The sequence below is a fragment of the Microtus pennsylvanicus genome, chromosome 6 (assembly GCF_037038515.1).
Source record: "Microtus pennsylvanicus isolate mMicPen1 chromosome 6, mMicPen1.hap1, whole genome shotgun sequence".
NCBI classification, from domain to species: Eukaryota; Metazoa; Chordata; class Mammalia; order Rodentia; family Cricetidae; genus Microtus; species Microtus pennsylvanicus.
The window spans coordinates 523,343-538,550 of NC_134584.1; the positions used below are offsets into that span (position 1 = coordinate 523,343).

Genomic DNA, 15,208 nt, shown 5'->3' on the forward strand with positions numbered 1-15,208 from the left:
TACAATATTCTGTCTGCGTGTATGTCTGCAGGCCAGAAGAAGGCACCAGACTTCATTACAGATGGTTGTGAGCCACCATGTGGTTGCCGGGAATTGAACTCAGGACCTTTGGAAGAGCAGGCTCTTAACCACTGAGCCATCTCTCCAGCCACCATCCTTTCTCATTTTCATAGCAAAACCTCACTAATGCCCCCAAAATGGGTCCTCACCCCCAGAAGGTGATCAGAATTGAGGGCAGGTGGCTGGTCCTTCAGAGGTTCAAGGTACCACACTTCTCTGTCTAGCAAGGATGGTGGGAGTCCTGCACCTTACTCAGCAGGCTGCCATGGCCCTACAAGGGATAGGGCTGGACTTGCCAGACCAGACACTTAACTCTGGCCCTACTGAGTTCATGTACATTCTCATAAAACTGCTTCAGTACCTTAAAAACGCACATCTGTCTTCTCTGTCTCTGTCTCTGTCTTTCTCTCTTTCCTCTCCCTCCCTCCACCCCTCCCCCTCCTCAATCTCTTCCCCTCCTCCCCCCCTTCCCCCCCCCACCTCCTCCCTCCCTCTCTTTCCCCTCCTCCCCCTCCCTTTCCCTCCTTCTCTCTCTCTCTCTCTCTCTCTCTCTCTCTCTCTCTCTCTCTCTCTCTCTCTCTCTCTCTCTCTCTCTCTCTCTCTCTCTCTCTCTCTCTCTCTCTCTCTCTCTCTCTCTCTCTCTCTCTCTCTCTCTCTCTCTCTCTCTCTCTCTCTCTCTCTCCCTCCCCCCCTTTCTGTTTCTCTGTCCGCCCCCCCAGCTCAGATCACACTAGCTAATCAGGGCTCCCAGGCGGACTGCCAGTCAAAATCGAAAATGGGGTGGGCACTTCCGGTCCGCCATGCGGCGCGCAATGGAGCAGCTGATGTGAGGCAGAGTCTGTGTTCCGTGTTCTGCGCTGTGACCCGTGGTCGGGAGCTGTGGGGAGAGCGGGGCGAGCTCGGAACCCGCCATGGTGAGCGAGGGCCGCCGTCCCCACGCGGGAGGAGCCGTGGGAGCCGGTGTGGGGTCCTCCCGGGGCTGTGGGAACCGCGTGTGGTCACGTGAGGTCCCCGCTGTGCCCGCAGCTCCGGGGTCCGGAGTATCTGCCGTCTGCGGCTGCGCGGAACACGGAGACGTGCGAATAGTTTCTTATTGTGACTTCAGCATGCAAGGCCCGTGCACGCGCCACTTTCGTTGTCGCCTGGAGAGGCAGATTCGCTAACTCGCAGAGCCCTGGTCCTCTAGCGTCTTCTAAAAGTTCTGCACTTGGCACTGAACGTTCAGGTGTAGGATCCTTCTGCAGTTAGTTCTGTGCAGGGCGTAAAGTCTGTGTCATGAACACATCTGCGTGCTCCAGTCACGTGTGTCGGTAAGGCCAGACTGAAAGCCCCTGCCGCGGGATATAAGGATGATTGTGTGTGCCATTATGCTAGTGGTGGGAACCAAACCCAGGTCTTCTGCAAGAACAAGAAGTGACGGTAACTGCTGGGTCATCTCTCCTGTTCAAAACCTGCTGTGTGCTTGTGCACAAGTACACGCTGAAAAGCCAGTGTCAGGAGAGTTGAGGTTTGCTTAAAAATCTGTGTTTGGGGCTTGGGAGATGACGCAGTAGGTTTGTTGGTCAGATTTGGTCAGCTAGAGTCAGACTGGCCTGTAGGCAAAGCTATATATAGGGTGTTTTTGATTAATAGTTGATACAGTAGGGCCCATCCCACTGTGGGTGGGGCCGCCCTGGGCAGCTGCTCCCAAGTTGTACAAGGAAGCAAACTGAGCAGGCCATGCTAGTGGGGCAGTCATCTGCATTTCTCCAGGTTGACAGCACATGTGGGGTACACAAGCCTGTGGTGTGTGTGAGTTAGCAGATCTGTCCCTGGACCCATCCTCTTGGGGTGTCAGCCAGAGTCGGAGACTTATTATTGAAGAGATTTTTCTTTATTAAGGTCTCAGTGTGCTCCAAGGTTGCCTGGATCCCAGTGTACAGCCCCGCAGCCCATTAACGTGGCTGTCCCCCTGAATCTGCTCCTCGATTCTGACTCCGAGTGGGCTGTGCATTTCAGGAACAGGAGCATGGTATTTGGAGCATGGCTTCTCCATGGAGAACAGAAGAGTATGGCCAGTTGTCCACTGCAGGGGTCAGCAGGCTAGGCAATGGCTGGATTTCAAGTTAATTCTAAGACAGTGAGCTGCAGGGGCCTCCGTTGGGAGAGGAACCTGATGGGGCATGGCGAGTGAACGTCTGCACTTTTCCAGCATGTGTTCATTCGCACCATATGAAGGAGTGCAAACCAAATTGATGGGTGTACAAATTGGGGAGCTTACCTCGAGCCTCTGAAGTTTCCAACTGGGCGACTCTCTCATGTTGGTATGAGCAGACGTGCCGAGAGGACTGAGACACAGGCATTTGGCTGTGCCTTGTGAGTCCGCATCCAGCACTCAGCAGCTAACATTTTACACAGAGAAGGCCATACACGCAGTAATGACATTCCCTCTACCAGGAAAGGACCTGCTCTGGTTCAGTCAGTATAGGTAAGTGTTCTTTCTGCTTATTTTTAAGACTTTTACACACCGGTTGTTGGTGCCTGTGTTAGTGTTCTGTTGCTGTGAAGAGAAACCTTGGCCATGGCAAGTGTTATAAAGGAAAACATTTAATTGGGCCTGGCTTATAGTTTCAAAGGTTTAGTTTATTGTCATCATAGTGAGGAACATGGTGGCAGGCAGGCAGACATGGTCCTGGAGAAAGTACTTGAGGGTTCTACCTTGGATCCACAGGCAGCAAGAAGGCCACTGGGCCATGCTTGGGCCCTTGAAACTCAAAGCCCACCTGCAATGAGACACTTCCTCCAACAAGCCCACACCTATTAGGAGGGATTGGCCACACCTCCTAATCCCTGTCAAACAGTGCCACTCTCTGGTGACTGAGTATTCAGTCATAAAGGCCTGTGGAGGCCATTCTCATTCAAACCACCACAGCATCACTTCTGTTCTCCAGTGACTGCCAGTTATCAAGAGCTTTATTCCTGCTGGTGCCACTGCAGGCCTTTAATCCCAGCACTCAGGAGGCAGAGCAGGCAGATCTCTGTTACAAGAGGAGGGGGCCAGCCTGGTCTACAGAGCAAGTTGTATCACAGCCAGGGATACGAAATAAGAACTTGTGATGTTTCTCAATTGGTTATTCATTCATTTTAAGAGCAAGGTGCCATGTAGCCCAGGCTTTCCTAATACTATGCCATTGAGACCTGCCTTGAATATCTAAACCTGCCTCTACCACCCAGTACTGGGAATACGGGTGTGCAGGTCAGTGAGAAGGAAAAAGACAAGGGAATGAGTGTCTTCATAGCACCCAGACTTTTATTAGGGATTTGCTAATGCAGAGGAACCTGTAAGAATCTGAGTCCATTGCCAACCTGCAAGCTGGTGTAGTCACAACAGAAAAGTGGAGGTGACAGGAAGGAGGTTGAAAGGGTTCTGGTTTTGTCTGCAGAGTGGATTAACTGAGTTAACTGTGAGTGCTTCTGTCATCAATTTTAGGTGATTGTTAAGCCAGAAAAATCACAGGCCAGTTAGGCAGGACCACATAAATTTGTCCAGTTCTTCTGCTCTGGTTGAACTAGTCTAACTATGGTAATTTGGTTTCTAGAAGGAAATTCACTTCTCTATCCAAATTCTTGATTGCCCTGGTCTGTGGGCCCCAATAAACGTTTATCAGGACATTTATCACTTAAGGTATCTTTGGTATGTTCCAACATAGATTGTCAGTCCCTTCAGCACATGGGGCCATGAGCTGGTTTAGAAGCTTTAAAGTAATTTTGTGAAGCAATACTTCCATCATCTGGCCTTTCCCTTTCCTTGCTCCCAGCCCGCCATAAAGCCCTCCTTGCCTTCAAAGTCATAGCCTTCTTTTGTTTTGGTGATCCTATTTGAATTTGACCTATCATTTTTAATTTATTTAAATTTATTTTATATGCATTGGCGTCAGACCCCTGGAACTAGAGTTACAAACAACTATGAGCTGCCTTGTGGGTGCTGGGAATTGAACCTGGGTCCTCGGGAAGAGCAGCCAGTTCTCAACTGCCGTCAGTCTCTCCAGTCCCCTGACCTATGTTTTTTAAAAATACCTTTTTCTTCAAACTCTCAGTTGTTTGCACTGTCCTATATTTGAATAAGAAATTGCAATAGGAAGGGAGTATCCAGTTTAATTTTTGGTTGTGAGCCTAGCAGTTAAAGGCTGAGCCACCTCACCAGTCTGCTGTCCCTGTTTGGTATTAATTTGATTGAACAATACCAAGACAAGCACCTAGCACATAAGAATTAATTACTGCATCTGTTTTATTGGTGTGGCTTAAGGTGAGTCTCCTGCCTTTTAGGCGTGGTTTCTAGGTGGGGGCATCGGCTTGTCTTCATTTGATTTTAGACCTCTATGCAGGCAGAGTTTCTGTTCTCTGTATCGTGGGGCTTTATCTGTTAGCAGGCCTTCACCACTACTTCTAATTTTACTCCTTCATAAAGCCCCTAGAATCACTTAGCTCAGAAATCCAGAACTCCCAAACGCTGTTGGCTTTGTTGACCTCTGGTAAGGACGAAACTGCTAAGAGCTTCAGTGACACCTCTGGGTTTTTGTCAAGAACACAACTGATTCTTTTGTGTGAGGACTTTTTACCCTACGTGGCCTAGCCAGTTTCTACCTCTTTTTTGTCTCTCTCCCTCTCTGAAGAAGTACTCATACTGGGATTGGAGCAACAACTGGTCTGGCTTCTTCCAGCTATTTGGGGTGTCAGGTGGCAGCATTTGGGCACTACACCAGAGGTCCTCTTTATAAGACCCATCTGTCAGATGTAGATAGGAAAGTAGGTCCTTGACTGGTGTTTTGAGGGATTAAAATGCCCAGAGTACATTAGGCTGTCCTGATCCGGTCACAGGAGCCCTTCCTGGTTTTCTTGTGTCGCTAAGGTTGTTCTCCAGAGCAGTGAACCCGCCGTCAGCTCTCATTCCTGTAACAGCTGTTGCATGAGCTAAAGTCAGCATGGTGCCCTTCTCATATGGCTTCTAAATAGGAAGAGAAAAGATATTGATCATCATTTCATGTTTGTATTAAAACAATACTGGCTGGTCTCCCTTCGCTGTGCTTCAGTGAGCCAAAGTCTAATGTTGTATATCTGAAGAACATATTTTTATCAAAAAAAAAAAATTAGTGAGATATATTTGTGTAAGTACTATCTCCTGTAGACTTAGACTTCATATCTGCCGAGTGTGATCCCTTGAGTTGTTACCAAGTCTTTTAGTTTTTGGTTAAACTTTCCTGCTGAGTGCTAAAGACTATGCAGGTGAGCAAAAGTATTTTTTTCTCTCCTGTCAAGGCCAGTTGTGCAGCTGATCCTCCGGTGTCACATGGACTTGAGAGAATTCTCAGGCTGCTGTGACCTTTTTTGTACTTCTTGTCCATCAATATGAGGATAAGTCAAAGTCTTGCTTGACAAACTGGTTCCCTTTGAAACCTGGATTGACCCTTTTTGTAGACCTGACAATATTTTGAATTCATTGAATGGGGTCTGTTTGCTCTCCAAATTTACTACCTATCAACCCTGTCGTCTTCTCAATCTAAGTAGAAGTCGAGCATGACATGACTCAGAATTTCCCTTTAGAGATGGCCTCTATAGTCAAGTTGCCTGTGTTAGGAAAGGCACAGGATAGTTTATCATGTGCAATGTGGGATTAATAACTCATAATTTAAAGACTATAGGACACAGAAAATATCTAAAATAACTGAGAAAGAAACAATATTAGGATATTCTTTTTCCATGTCTTGTTTATTTCAATGCAAACAGAAAATTCATGTAAAAGCATGGGTTCCCAGGGCATGCTTAGGGCGATACAAAGATACAAAGATGGAAATCAATGTGGGCCAGAAAAGTCCCAAGTGTCTTTGGGAAAAACTATGTGGATGTTCCAGGACGGAGTTGGGAGCATGAGGTGCGGTTAAGACCCAGCGTAGCCTGCTCACTGGCAGCATGTTGTCTAGCAACCTGCCATCTATTCTCTTGATTCTCTTGGGTGTGTACTTTCCCAAGTCTGGCTCTGCGCTAATACAAATTCACATAAGCCTTCCAATTCTAACGGTTGTAGAAGATTAGGAAGTTAGTTAATGTTAGTCCTGTTAATCTAGTCCTAGATAACATTAGAGGTGAGATCTGGGCAGTGTTTCCTCAGCTGGCGTTCTGTTGCAGAGGTTGAGACGAGACTGGGTATTGGGTTGTGCAGAGAGGAAGGAAGGTGAAGGTCTTCGGTTAATTTACCTGTTTCCCCAGCCTGCTCGGCTGGTGTATTACAGTGACTGCCTGCTGGTGTTGGAGGCTGGGGTACTGGGATGCATTGGGGGAAGGAAGGTTGGAAAGCTTTGTGATCCATTAGGGATGGGGTCAGGGAGGAAAGGGAGACAGCAGCAGGTGTTCTGCTACACAGCTGGGCATGAGTCTGGGGAAATTGGATCTGGAGAACAGGAGAGGTGTGGAGCCACTGTCAGCCCAGTTGTCGGGAAGAACTAGGTCATCGTCACAGTCTGAACAACGCAGAAACAAACACCAGCAGTATAAATAGCTCACTGTCCATCTATCTGGGATTCATAGTCTTCTGGGCTCCTCCAAGGGACTCTGCTCACTTCTCCAGCCCCGCCCTCTGCAGCGCACACATCCTGTCTTCCAGGCTCCGACTGCCTCCGCTCCTCCAAGGCTCTTCTTGTGTCATCTCATGGTACCGGTCTCTCCACTGTGCTCAGGCTTGTTGCTGCAATTCCACTTTCACCAGTAGCCTCTCCTGGCTTACTTCCTGGTGCTAAACCTCAACTTCCCTGCATAGCTCTGCTCAATCCTGAGCCTTCAGCTGCTACTAAGACTGCATCTTCACCAATGGCCTCTCACTAGCCAAGCCTCAGGTGCCCTTCACGACTCCTTCATGCCTTCAAAACCAGTGCCACCTGGATGACTCTAACACTCCTAAGTTCACCTGCCAGTGCAAGGTGCAACCTTGGCCACTGTGGTGGTGTGAAAGACAGTAGCACTATTGCTATTGGGAGCTGTGGCGTTGTTGGTGTAGGTACGGCCGTTATGAAGGAAGTATGTCACTGTGGAGGCAGGCTTTGAGTTGTGATATATATTCAGGCCTCGCTCAGTGTGATACACAAACTGTTATCATTCATAAATGCAGGTGACTCGAGGCTTCTGCTGGTCTCTTTGCAGGTGAGAGACAGACAGTGTTAACATTTATAAAATGGGATGACCCGAGGCCAGCCCCATGAGAGGCAACAGCAGGTTCCCTTGGCCCTGGAGAGACCGCAGTGAGTGAAAGACAGATACACCATGCAGAGAGAGCTTGGGTATTGAGTTTAGTGGGATATGGAGGGAAAAGAGAGAGGGAAGTGAGAAAGATTAGAGAGGGAGAGACAGATTCTTCACACAAAGGGGCTGGTAGAATCTTTACTTCTTCTGAAACATCACAAACCAGACCTCCACCTTCTGCACTGCTCTCAGTGTTCTGTCTTCCAAGTTCCTGCAGAACTGTTCACTTGAGCTCTCAACGCTCAAAGTTCCAAAGTCCTTTGACAATCCTCCCGAAACAACATTGCCAGATTTGTAAGCAATACCCCATGATACTGGTACCAACTTGTCTTATTTAGGTTTTCTATTGCTGTGATAAAGCACCATGACTAAAAAGGAACTTGCAAAGGAAGGGGTTTATTTGGCTTACACTTTATTATCAGTGTACATCAATGGAGACCAGGTCAGGAAACCTGGAGGCAGGAACTGATGCAGAGCCCATGGAGGGGTACTGTTTACTGACTTGCTCCCCATGGCTGCTCAGCCTGCTTTCTGTAGAACCCAGGACCACCAGCCCATGGATGGAACTGTTCACCATTGACTGGGCCCTCTTTGATAATCAGTAATTAAGAAAATGTCCTACTGATTTCCAAAGTGGTTGCACAAGTTTGCATTCCCACCAGCAATGGATGAGTGTTCCCCTTACTCCACATCCTCTCCAGCATAAGCTATCGTTAGTGTTTTTGATCTTAGCCATTCTGACAGGTGTAAGATGGTATCTCAGAGTTGTTTTGATTTGCATTTTCCTGATAGCATTTTCCTGAAGTGAAAGGCCATTTGAAATTCTTCTGTTGAGAATTCTCTGTTTAGTTCAGTACTCCATTTTTGAATTGATTTATTTAGAATTTTAATGTCTAACTTCTTGAGTTCTTCATATATTTTGGAGGTCAGACATTTGTCTGATGTGGGGTTGGTGAAGATCTTTTCCCATTCAGTAGGCTGCCTTTTTATCCTATTGAATGTGTCCCTTGCTTTACAGAAGCTTATCAGTTTCAGGAGGTCCCATTCATTTATTGTTGCTTTTAGTGTCTGTGCTACTGGGCTTATATTTAGGAAGTGGTCTCCTGTGCCCATGCATTGAAAGCTACTTCCCACTTTCTCCTCTATCATGTTCAGTGTGGTTGGAGTTATATTGAGTTCTTTAATCCATTTAGACTTGAGTTTTGTGCATAATGATAGATATGGACCTATTTTCATTCTTCTACACGTTGACATCCAATTATGCCAGCACCCTTTATTAAAGATGCTTTCTATCTTCCATTGTATACTTTTAGCTCCTTTATTGAAAATGAGGTGTTCATAGGTTTGTGGATTAAAATCCGGGTCTTCTATATGATTCCATTGGTCGACTTCTCTGTTTTCTAGATTGCTTTTTTAAATTTTTGCTGTTGTTTTGTTTTTGTGTTTTTGTTTTTTTGGGGGGGCTTTTTTGTTTGTTTGTTTTTCAGATAGAATCTCACTATATAACAGCTTTGACTGTCCTGGAACTTGCTCTGAAGACCAGACTGGACTCAAACTCTCAAAGATATGCCTGGTTCTGTCTCCTGAGAGCTGGGGTTTAAAGACAAGCACCATGAGCCCCTGGCAAGATTTTTGATTTTTTTAAAAATATGCTTATGTCTTTTGCCTATGTATATACACACACAAACATACACACATACACATGTGAGCCCTGTGTTACTGAAGTCAGAAGAATATATTGTCTTCTCTTGATTTGAAGTTACAAATGGTTGTAAACCTCTGAGTACTGGGGATTGATTGAGGTCCTCTGCAAAAACAACACATTATCTGTTTAACTGTTGAGCCATATGTATGCTCTAATTTTTTTATTCAACATTTCCCTTGCTAATGCTTTTGAGAACTTTTTGATCTACCAGTCAGTAACTTATTAAAATTTCATTCAGGAATATATTAGTCTTAAAGTTTAAACTAGGCCTCTCCAGTTTTCTGGAAAACAAGTATGGAACTGGAATGCATGTTTAAGTCTTTGGAGGAATTCTGTTTGATCCCCTAAGTGCTTTCTATTCTTGTTTGTTTGTTTGTTTGTGACAGCGTCTTACTATGTACCTCTGTCTGTCTTGGAAATCTCTACATAGACCAGGCTGGCCTCAAATCTCAGAGAGTCACCTATCTCTGCCTCCTTAGTTTGGGAATTAAAGGTTTACACCACCATGTGTACCTTATTCATTCTTTTTTAAGTTAGGATTTTTGATACAATTTTGCTATTGTCTCCTCATCATCCTGTTTGAATGTCTCTCTGTATATCTGCTAATAGTCATTTCTCTTGCAATGCTATAACCTATTCAGCTGGCATAGAAACGAGAGGCATGATCTTCCTTTTATATTTCCTTCTAAAACATCTTCATAACTACAATTCTGTGACATGGAATAAGTGTATGGATCATACAGAATCATGTAAATATATTCTCAATTTGCAATGCAGTCAGTCTCACCATTTCTATTATGTATATATTTGGGATACTTTAGGATGCAGTGACCTATGAGGATGTGCATGTGAACTTCACTCATGAAGAGTGGGCTTTGCTGGATCCTTCCCAGAAGAGTCTCTACAAAGATGTGATGCTGGAGACCTGTGAGAACCTCACTGCTGTAGGTAAGACTGCTGGGTTTTTTGTAACTTTTTAACAATAAGTGGACAAGCATTTCTTGATTGTTGATGCTTTCCTGGGATTGAAGGAAGTATGTGATGAATAAATTAGGCATGGTTCTCAGGTTCAACAAAGATAGTGACTTAAATTTTGTAGTTTGCTGTAGTTGTATCATACATTTTCTGGTACTGTGTTTTAGGCTACAAATGGGAAACCCAGAATATTGAAGAACATTGTCAAAGTTCTAGAAGACATGAAAGGTAATTTTCATATGCAAACTGATATATGTGTACCTCTGAAGAAATCTCAGTTTTCCCTGAAACTTTAAGGCAAGACAACACTAAATAAGTCCAGCTTTATGATGATTATGAAATTCTCACAAACCAGTGTACCTCAGTGTCAGGTAGGTGATCTATTTCCAAGGCATTCCTCTAAGAAAGAAGACAATGAAAAAAATATGTTAACACATGACACTTTTAATTATATTAATTATAGCCCCAAAAGATCCATTTTGTAGAACTGTTTATCCTTTTTGTTTCATACCATGTAAGTATCATATAGGAACCCCTTAATTAGGGGGATCAGTATCTGTCCAAGACCTTTTTTTATTAAGATTTATTTATTTACTATGTATACAGTGTTCTACCTAAATGTTCCCTGCAGGCCAAGAGAAGGCACCAGATCTTATTACAGATGGTTATGAGCTACCATGTGGTTGCTGGGAAGTGAACTCAGGACCTCTGGAAGAGCAGCCAGTGCTCTTAACCTCTGAGCCATCTCTCCAGCCCTGTCCAAGACCTTTTATATGCATATAGTCCATAGTAAAGCTAGTGTTGCCCATATACTTACAGAGACTTACCATAGTTTATTGAGAGGAACAGTTGATGAGCATCAAGAAGGTTGTCATGGGGGAAAAACCTTAGTCCCTATACCACATCTCTCTATGAGGAACAAAAACTTAGATTGTGTGAATGCAATATGAAAGCCTTTTGTTTGTTGTTCTGTAGATCCCTGAAAATAAGAGACATGAGAAGAAGCAGTGTAGCCAACAGTTAGATATGTAGTAGTCCCCACTATGAGCAGATTCGGTGAATGTGATACAAATTTACAATGCATTCGTTTTCCAACTACACTGGAAGTACATCAACAAACACACACACTGTAAAAAAAAACAAAAACAAAATAATACCCTTATGAGTACAAGGAAGGTGAGAATTCTTCTGTCTACACTGGTTCACTCCGCACATGTAGTATGACTCACAGTATAGAAAAATGTTATGCATGTAGCCAGTGTGGTAAAATTCTTTGTTCTTCCAGTTCTGTTCTGAAAAAGCTCATATGGTAAAAGGAAGTGATAAATATGAACTATCTACTAAAGTCTTTAACCTTCACAGGTATCTTCAAATACACAAACGAACCCATAATGAAGACGATCTCTGTGAATATAATCAGCATGATAAAGACTTTAGATCTGATTCCTCTTTACAGCTACACCAGAGAACTCATGTGGAAGTAGATCCCTATAAATACAATCAATGTGGAAAAGACTTTGCATATTTCACTAGTCTTCAATTTCTTGAAAACATTCATACTGGAGAGAAACCCTATGAATGTGATCAATGTGGTAAAGCCTTTATACATTTCAGTCGTCTTCAAAACCATTACAGAATCCATACTGGAGAGAAACCCTATGAATGCCATCAATGTGGTAAAGCCTTTGGAAGTCGTAATTATCTTAAAGTACATGGAAGAATTCATACTGGAGAGAAACCCTATGTATGTAATTGGTGTGGTAAAGCTTTTATGTATTTAAGCAGTCACCGACATCATGAAAAATCTCATGCTGGGGAGAAACCCCATGTATGTAATCAATGTGGTAAAGCCTTTGTATATCGCGGTGATCTTAAAACACATGAAAAAATTCATACTGGAGAGAAACCCTATGTATGTAATCAGTGTGGTAAAGCCTTTAGACGTTTCGTTCATCTTCAAAGCCATTTCAGAAACCATACTGGAGAGAAACCCTATGAATGCCATCAGTGTGGTAAAACCTTTGCAAGTCGCCAATATCTTAAAGTACATGGAAGAATTCATACTGGAGAGAAACGCTATGTATGTAATTGGTGTGGTAAAGCTTTTATGTATTTAAGCAGTCACCGACATCATGAAAAATCTCATGCTGGGGAGAAATCAATGTGGTATGTAATCAATGTGGTAAAGCCTTTGCATGTCACAGTGATCTTAAAACACATGAAAAAATTCATACTGGAGAGAAACCCTATGTATGTAATCAGTGTGGTAAAGCCTTTATAAGTCGCCGTAAGCTTCAAATACATGAAAATACTCATACAGGAGTAAAACCTTTTGGGTGTAACCAGTGTGGTAAAGCCTTTGCACAATTCATTCATCTTCAAAACCATTTCAGACACCATACTGGAGAGAAACCCTATGACTGCAGTCAGTGTGGTAAAGCCTTTGCAAATCACAGTTCTCTTAAAACACATGAAAGGATTCATACTGGAGACCAACCCTATAAATGTGATAAATGTGGTAAAGCCTTTCCACATTTCAGTCGTCTCCAAAATCATTATAAAGTCCACACAGGAGAGAAACCCTATAAATGCAGTCAATGTGATAAACCCTTTGCAAGTCACCATTATCTTAAAATACATGAAAGAATTCATACTGGAGAAAAGCCCTATATGTGTGATCAGTATGATAAAGCCTTTGCACATTCCAGTAGCCTTCGACTTCATGTAAAAAGTCATACTGGAGAGAAGTGCCATGAGTGTAATCAATGTGGTGAAGCCTTTATAAGTCACCGTAGTCTTCAAATACACCGAAGAAGTCATGCAGCAGTGAAACCTTAAAATGTGATCAATGTGGTAAAGGCTTTACAAGACACAAAAACTTTCAAAATCATGAAAGGCATCATACTGAAGAAAAACACTGTATATAATTGCTGCACTGAAACTTTGAAGGTCAATGTAATCTTCAAACATATCAAAGAAGTAATAGTAAAAAGAAATCCTACAAATGTGAATGTGATAATACATCTATATGTTACAGTGTTCTTCACAGTATTAAGAATTACTCCTGAAGAAAAACACCATGAATCTAGTAAATTCAGTAAAGCTTTGCATACCACATACATTGTTTCCACTGAGCAGTCTCACTGGTGCTCAGAATTGGTAAAACCATTCCATCAGTCAGATATTGTTTTTTTTTTCAAATTATAAATAAATTGTCATCGGTGGATAGAGGAGCACAGAATAATCCGAATAATAAAACCTATTTGCAAATGAAAATGGTATTTATCCTGCCATCCATTCTTTTGAATTCTGTTTATTCTAAACACTAAATGTTGTAGGAGGCTGCTTGTTCATTTCCCGGCAACCCAGACTCCTAAAATAAGCTCACATAAACTGTATTAATTAAATCATTGTTTGGCCCAGTAGCTCCAGCTTCTTATTAGCTAGCTCTTACATATTAATTTAACCCATTTCTATTAATCTGTGCTTACCAGCAAAGTTCTGTCAGGCGGGGGCTACATGACTTCTCTCTGCTCCACCTCCTTTCTCCCAGCATTCAGTTTAGTTTTCCGGATCTAGCTCTGCTCTACCCTATCACAGTCCCAAAACAGCTTCTTTATTAACCAATGGCATTTACAGCATACAGAGGGGAATCCCACATCACCTCCCCTTTTCTGTTTAAATAAAAAGGAAGAATTTAACTTTAACATAGAAAAATTACATATAACAAAGTAGCTATCAAGCAAGGATTAAATTTACAATATTTATATTTTATCTTTTATCATAACTAAGGAAAGCTATAATTATATATTCTTCAACTCCATCAAAGACTCCAGAAGGATATAATATTACCTAAGTAAATAGGAAGTACATTGTAAGCATCTTCCGAAACTCTAGAATTGACAGAGACATCTCACTGCTTGGATAGTCGCCCGAGAGAATGTTGAGTGTCTTTAGTAAGACACTCCACTTGGAGCTTGTTTTCTTCTTGGCAAAACTGGCCTTTGTGCAAGGAACTGCTCATGCATCGGCCTCTGACAACATGCACAATGTCCGGACAGGACAAGCAGAATACAAGAAAAAAAAAAGACTGTCAAACCTTGACAAGACAAGGTAAAACTGTTTTGAAAAAAATTCCTGCCTCTGAAAATGATCTGTCAGTTACTCTAGGGCTTAGCCAAAGTTGGTTGCTCCAGTGTTGCAAATGAGACTTTGGGTGATTGCCCAGGTAGCCAGTTGTCTCTGTCATTTGTTGCACATTTTGGGAGTTGCTTGATTGTGCTTCCTACTTACTCAAGTAATATTATTTCCCTTCTTGGGTTTGGATGGGGTTGAAGACTAGATAGTTGTAGTTACTTTCCTCTCATGACTTGGCCAAGTTATTTATAATATAAGGCTTAAACTCCTTAGGATAGGATAATTATTGAAACATTTATCACGTTTCTTGCTTGATATTAGTTTTAGTGGTTGTAATTCTAATTTTTATACCTGATATTTGTTCTTTTTGTATTAGGCTTAGAACTCTCTTATTTACACTAAAGGGGAGGTGCAGTAGGAAATCCTACAGCCTTTAAGTTACCCGCCCGGTTGGGCATGGCCTCTCATAAATGCCTATGGAAAGTGTGCCTTCTCTCGCTCTTCCTGCTGCTGGATTCAGTTCCTGTTCCCTGTTCATGCAGAGGACTGTGATCTGTGAGTCTATTCCTAAATAAATAACCCTTTGTTACACTCAATTCTGAGCTAGAGTGGGATTTCTTTTTAGTGTCCATCTTCAACTAAAGGCTTGTTCCTAATACCTTCTCAGAAACACAAATGGCAGAGAATTGTCTCAGTGGGTAAAGGTCATTGCAGCTAAACCTGATGACCTGAGTTCAGTCTCTGGGATGTATACTTTACGCATGCCAGTGTTTCTGATTCATGTTAAGGGAATCTGTTACAGCTGTAGAGTTGCGGAAGATATCCTGAGCCGCAATAGTACAGATCTGGAACCTGGAACTGCAATAGGACAGCTGAGGCTGGGGTGCAGTGGGGGATGGTCTCCCCACAGGATATAGCAGTTCTGCTCTTCTGGAGAGTCACTACAGCTAAGCTCTGCTCTTTGTTTCCTGAAGGGAACATCCTAGCAGAGGTATCTGCTTCTTTTCCAGTCCAAGATGTTTCTTTTTTTGCTATAGGAGAAGCCCCTGCAGAAATGTAGCA

At 43.0% G+C, this 15,208-nt stretch overlaps 1 protein-coding gene across 1 annotated transcript; it reads left to right on the forward strand.

Moving 5' to 3' along the window:
• Window positions 1–787: 787 nt before the first annotated feature.
• On the forward strand, window positions 788–13,285 carry LOC142851547 (uncharacterized). Its single transcript, XM_075975287.1, is given in 5 exon segments — window positions 788–974; window positions 9,856–9,982; window positions 10,177–10,237; window positions 11,372–12,173; window positions 12,176–13,285. Coding segments are annotated over 5 exon segments (1,665 nt in total). The 5' UTR covers window positions 788–971; the 3' UTR covers window positions 12,848–13,285.
• Window positions 13,286–15,208: the final 1,923 nt, after the last annotated feature.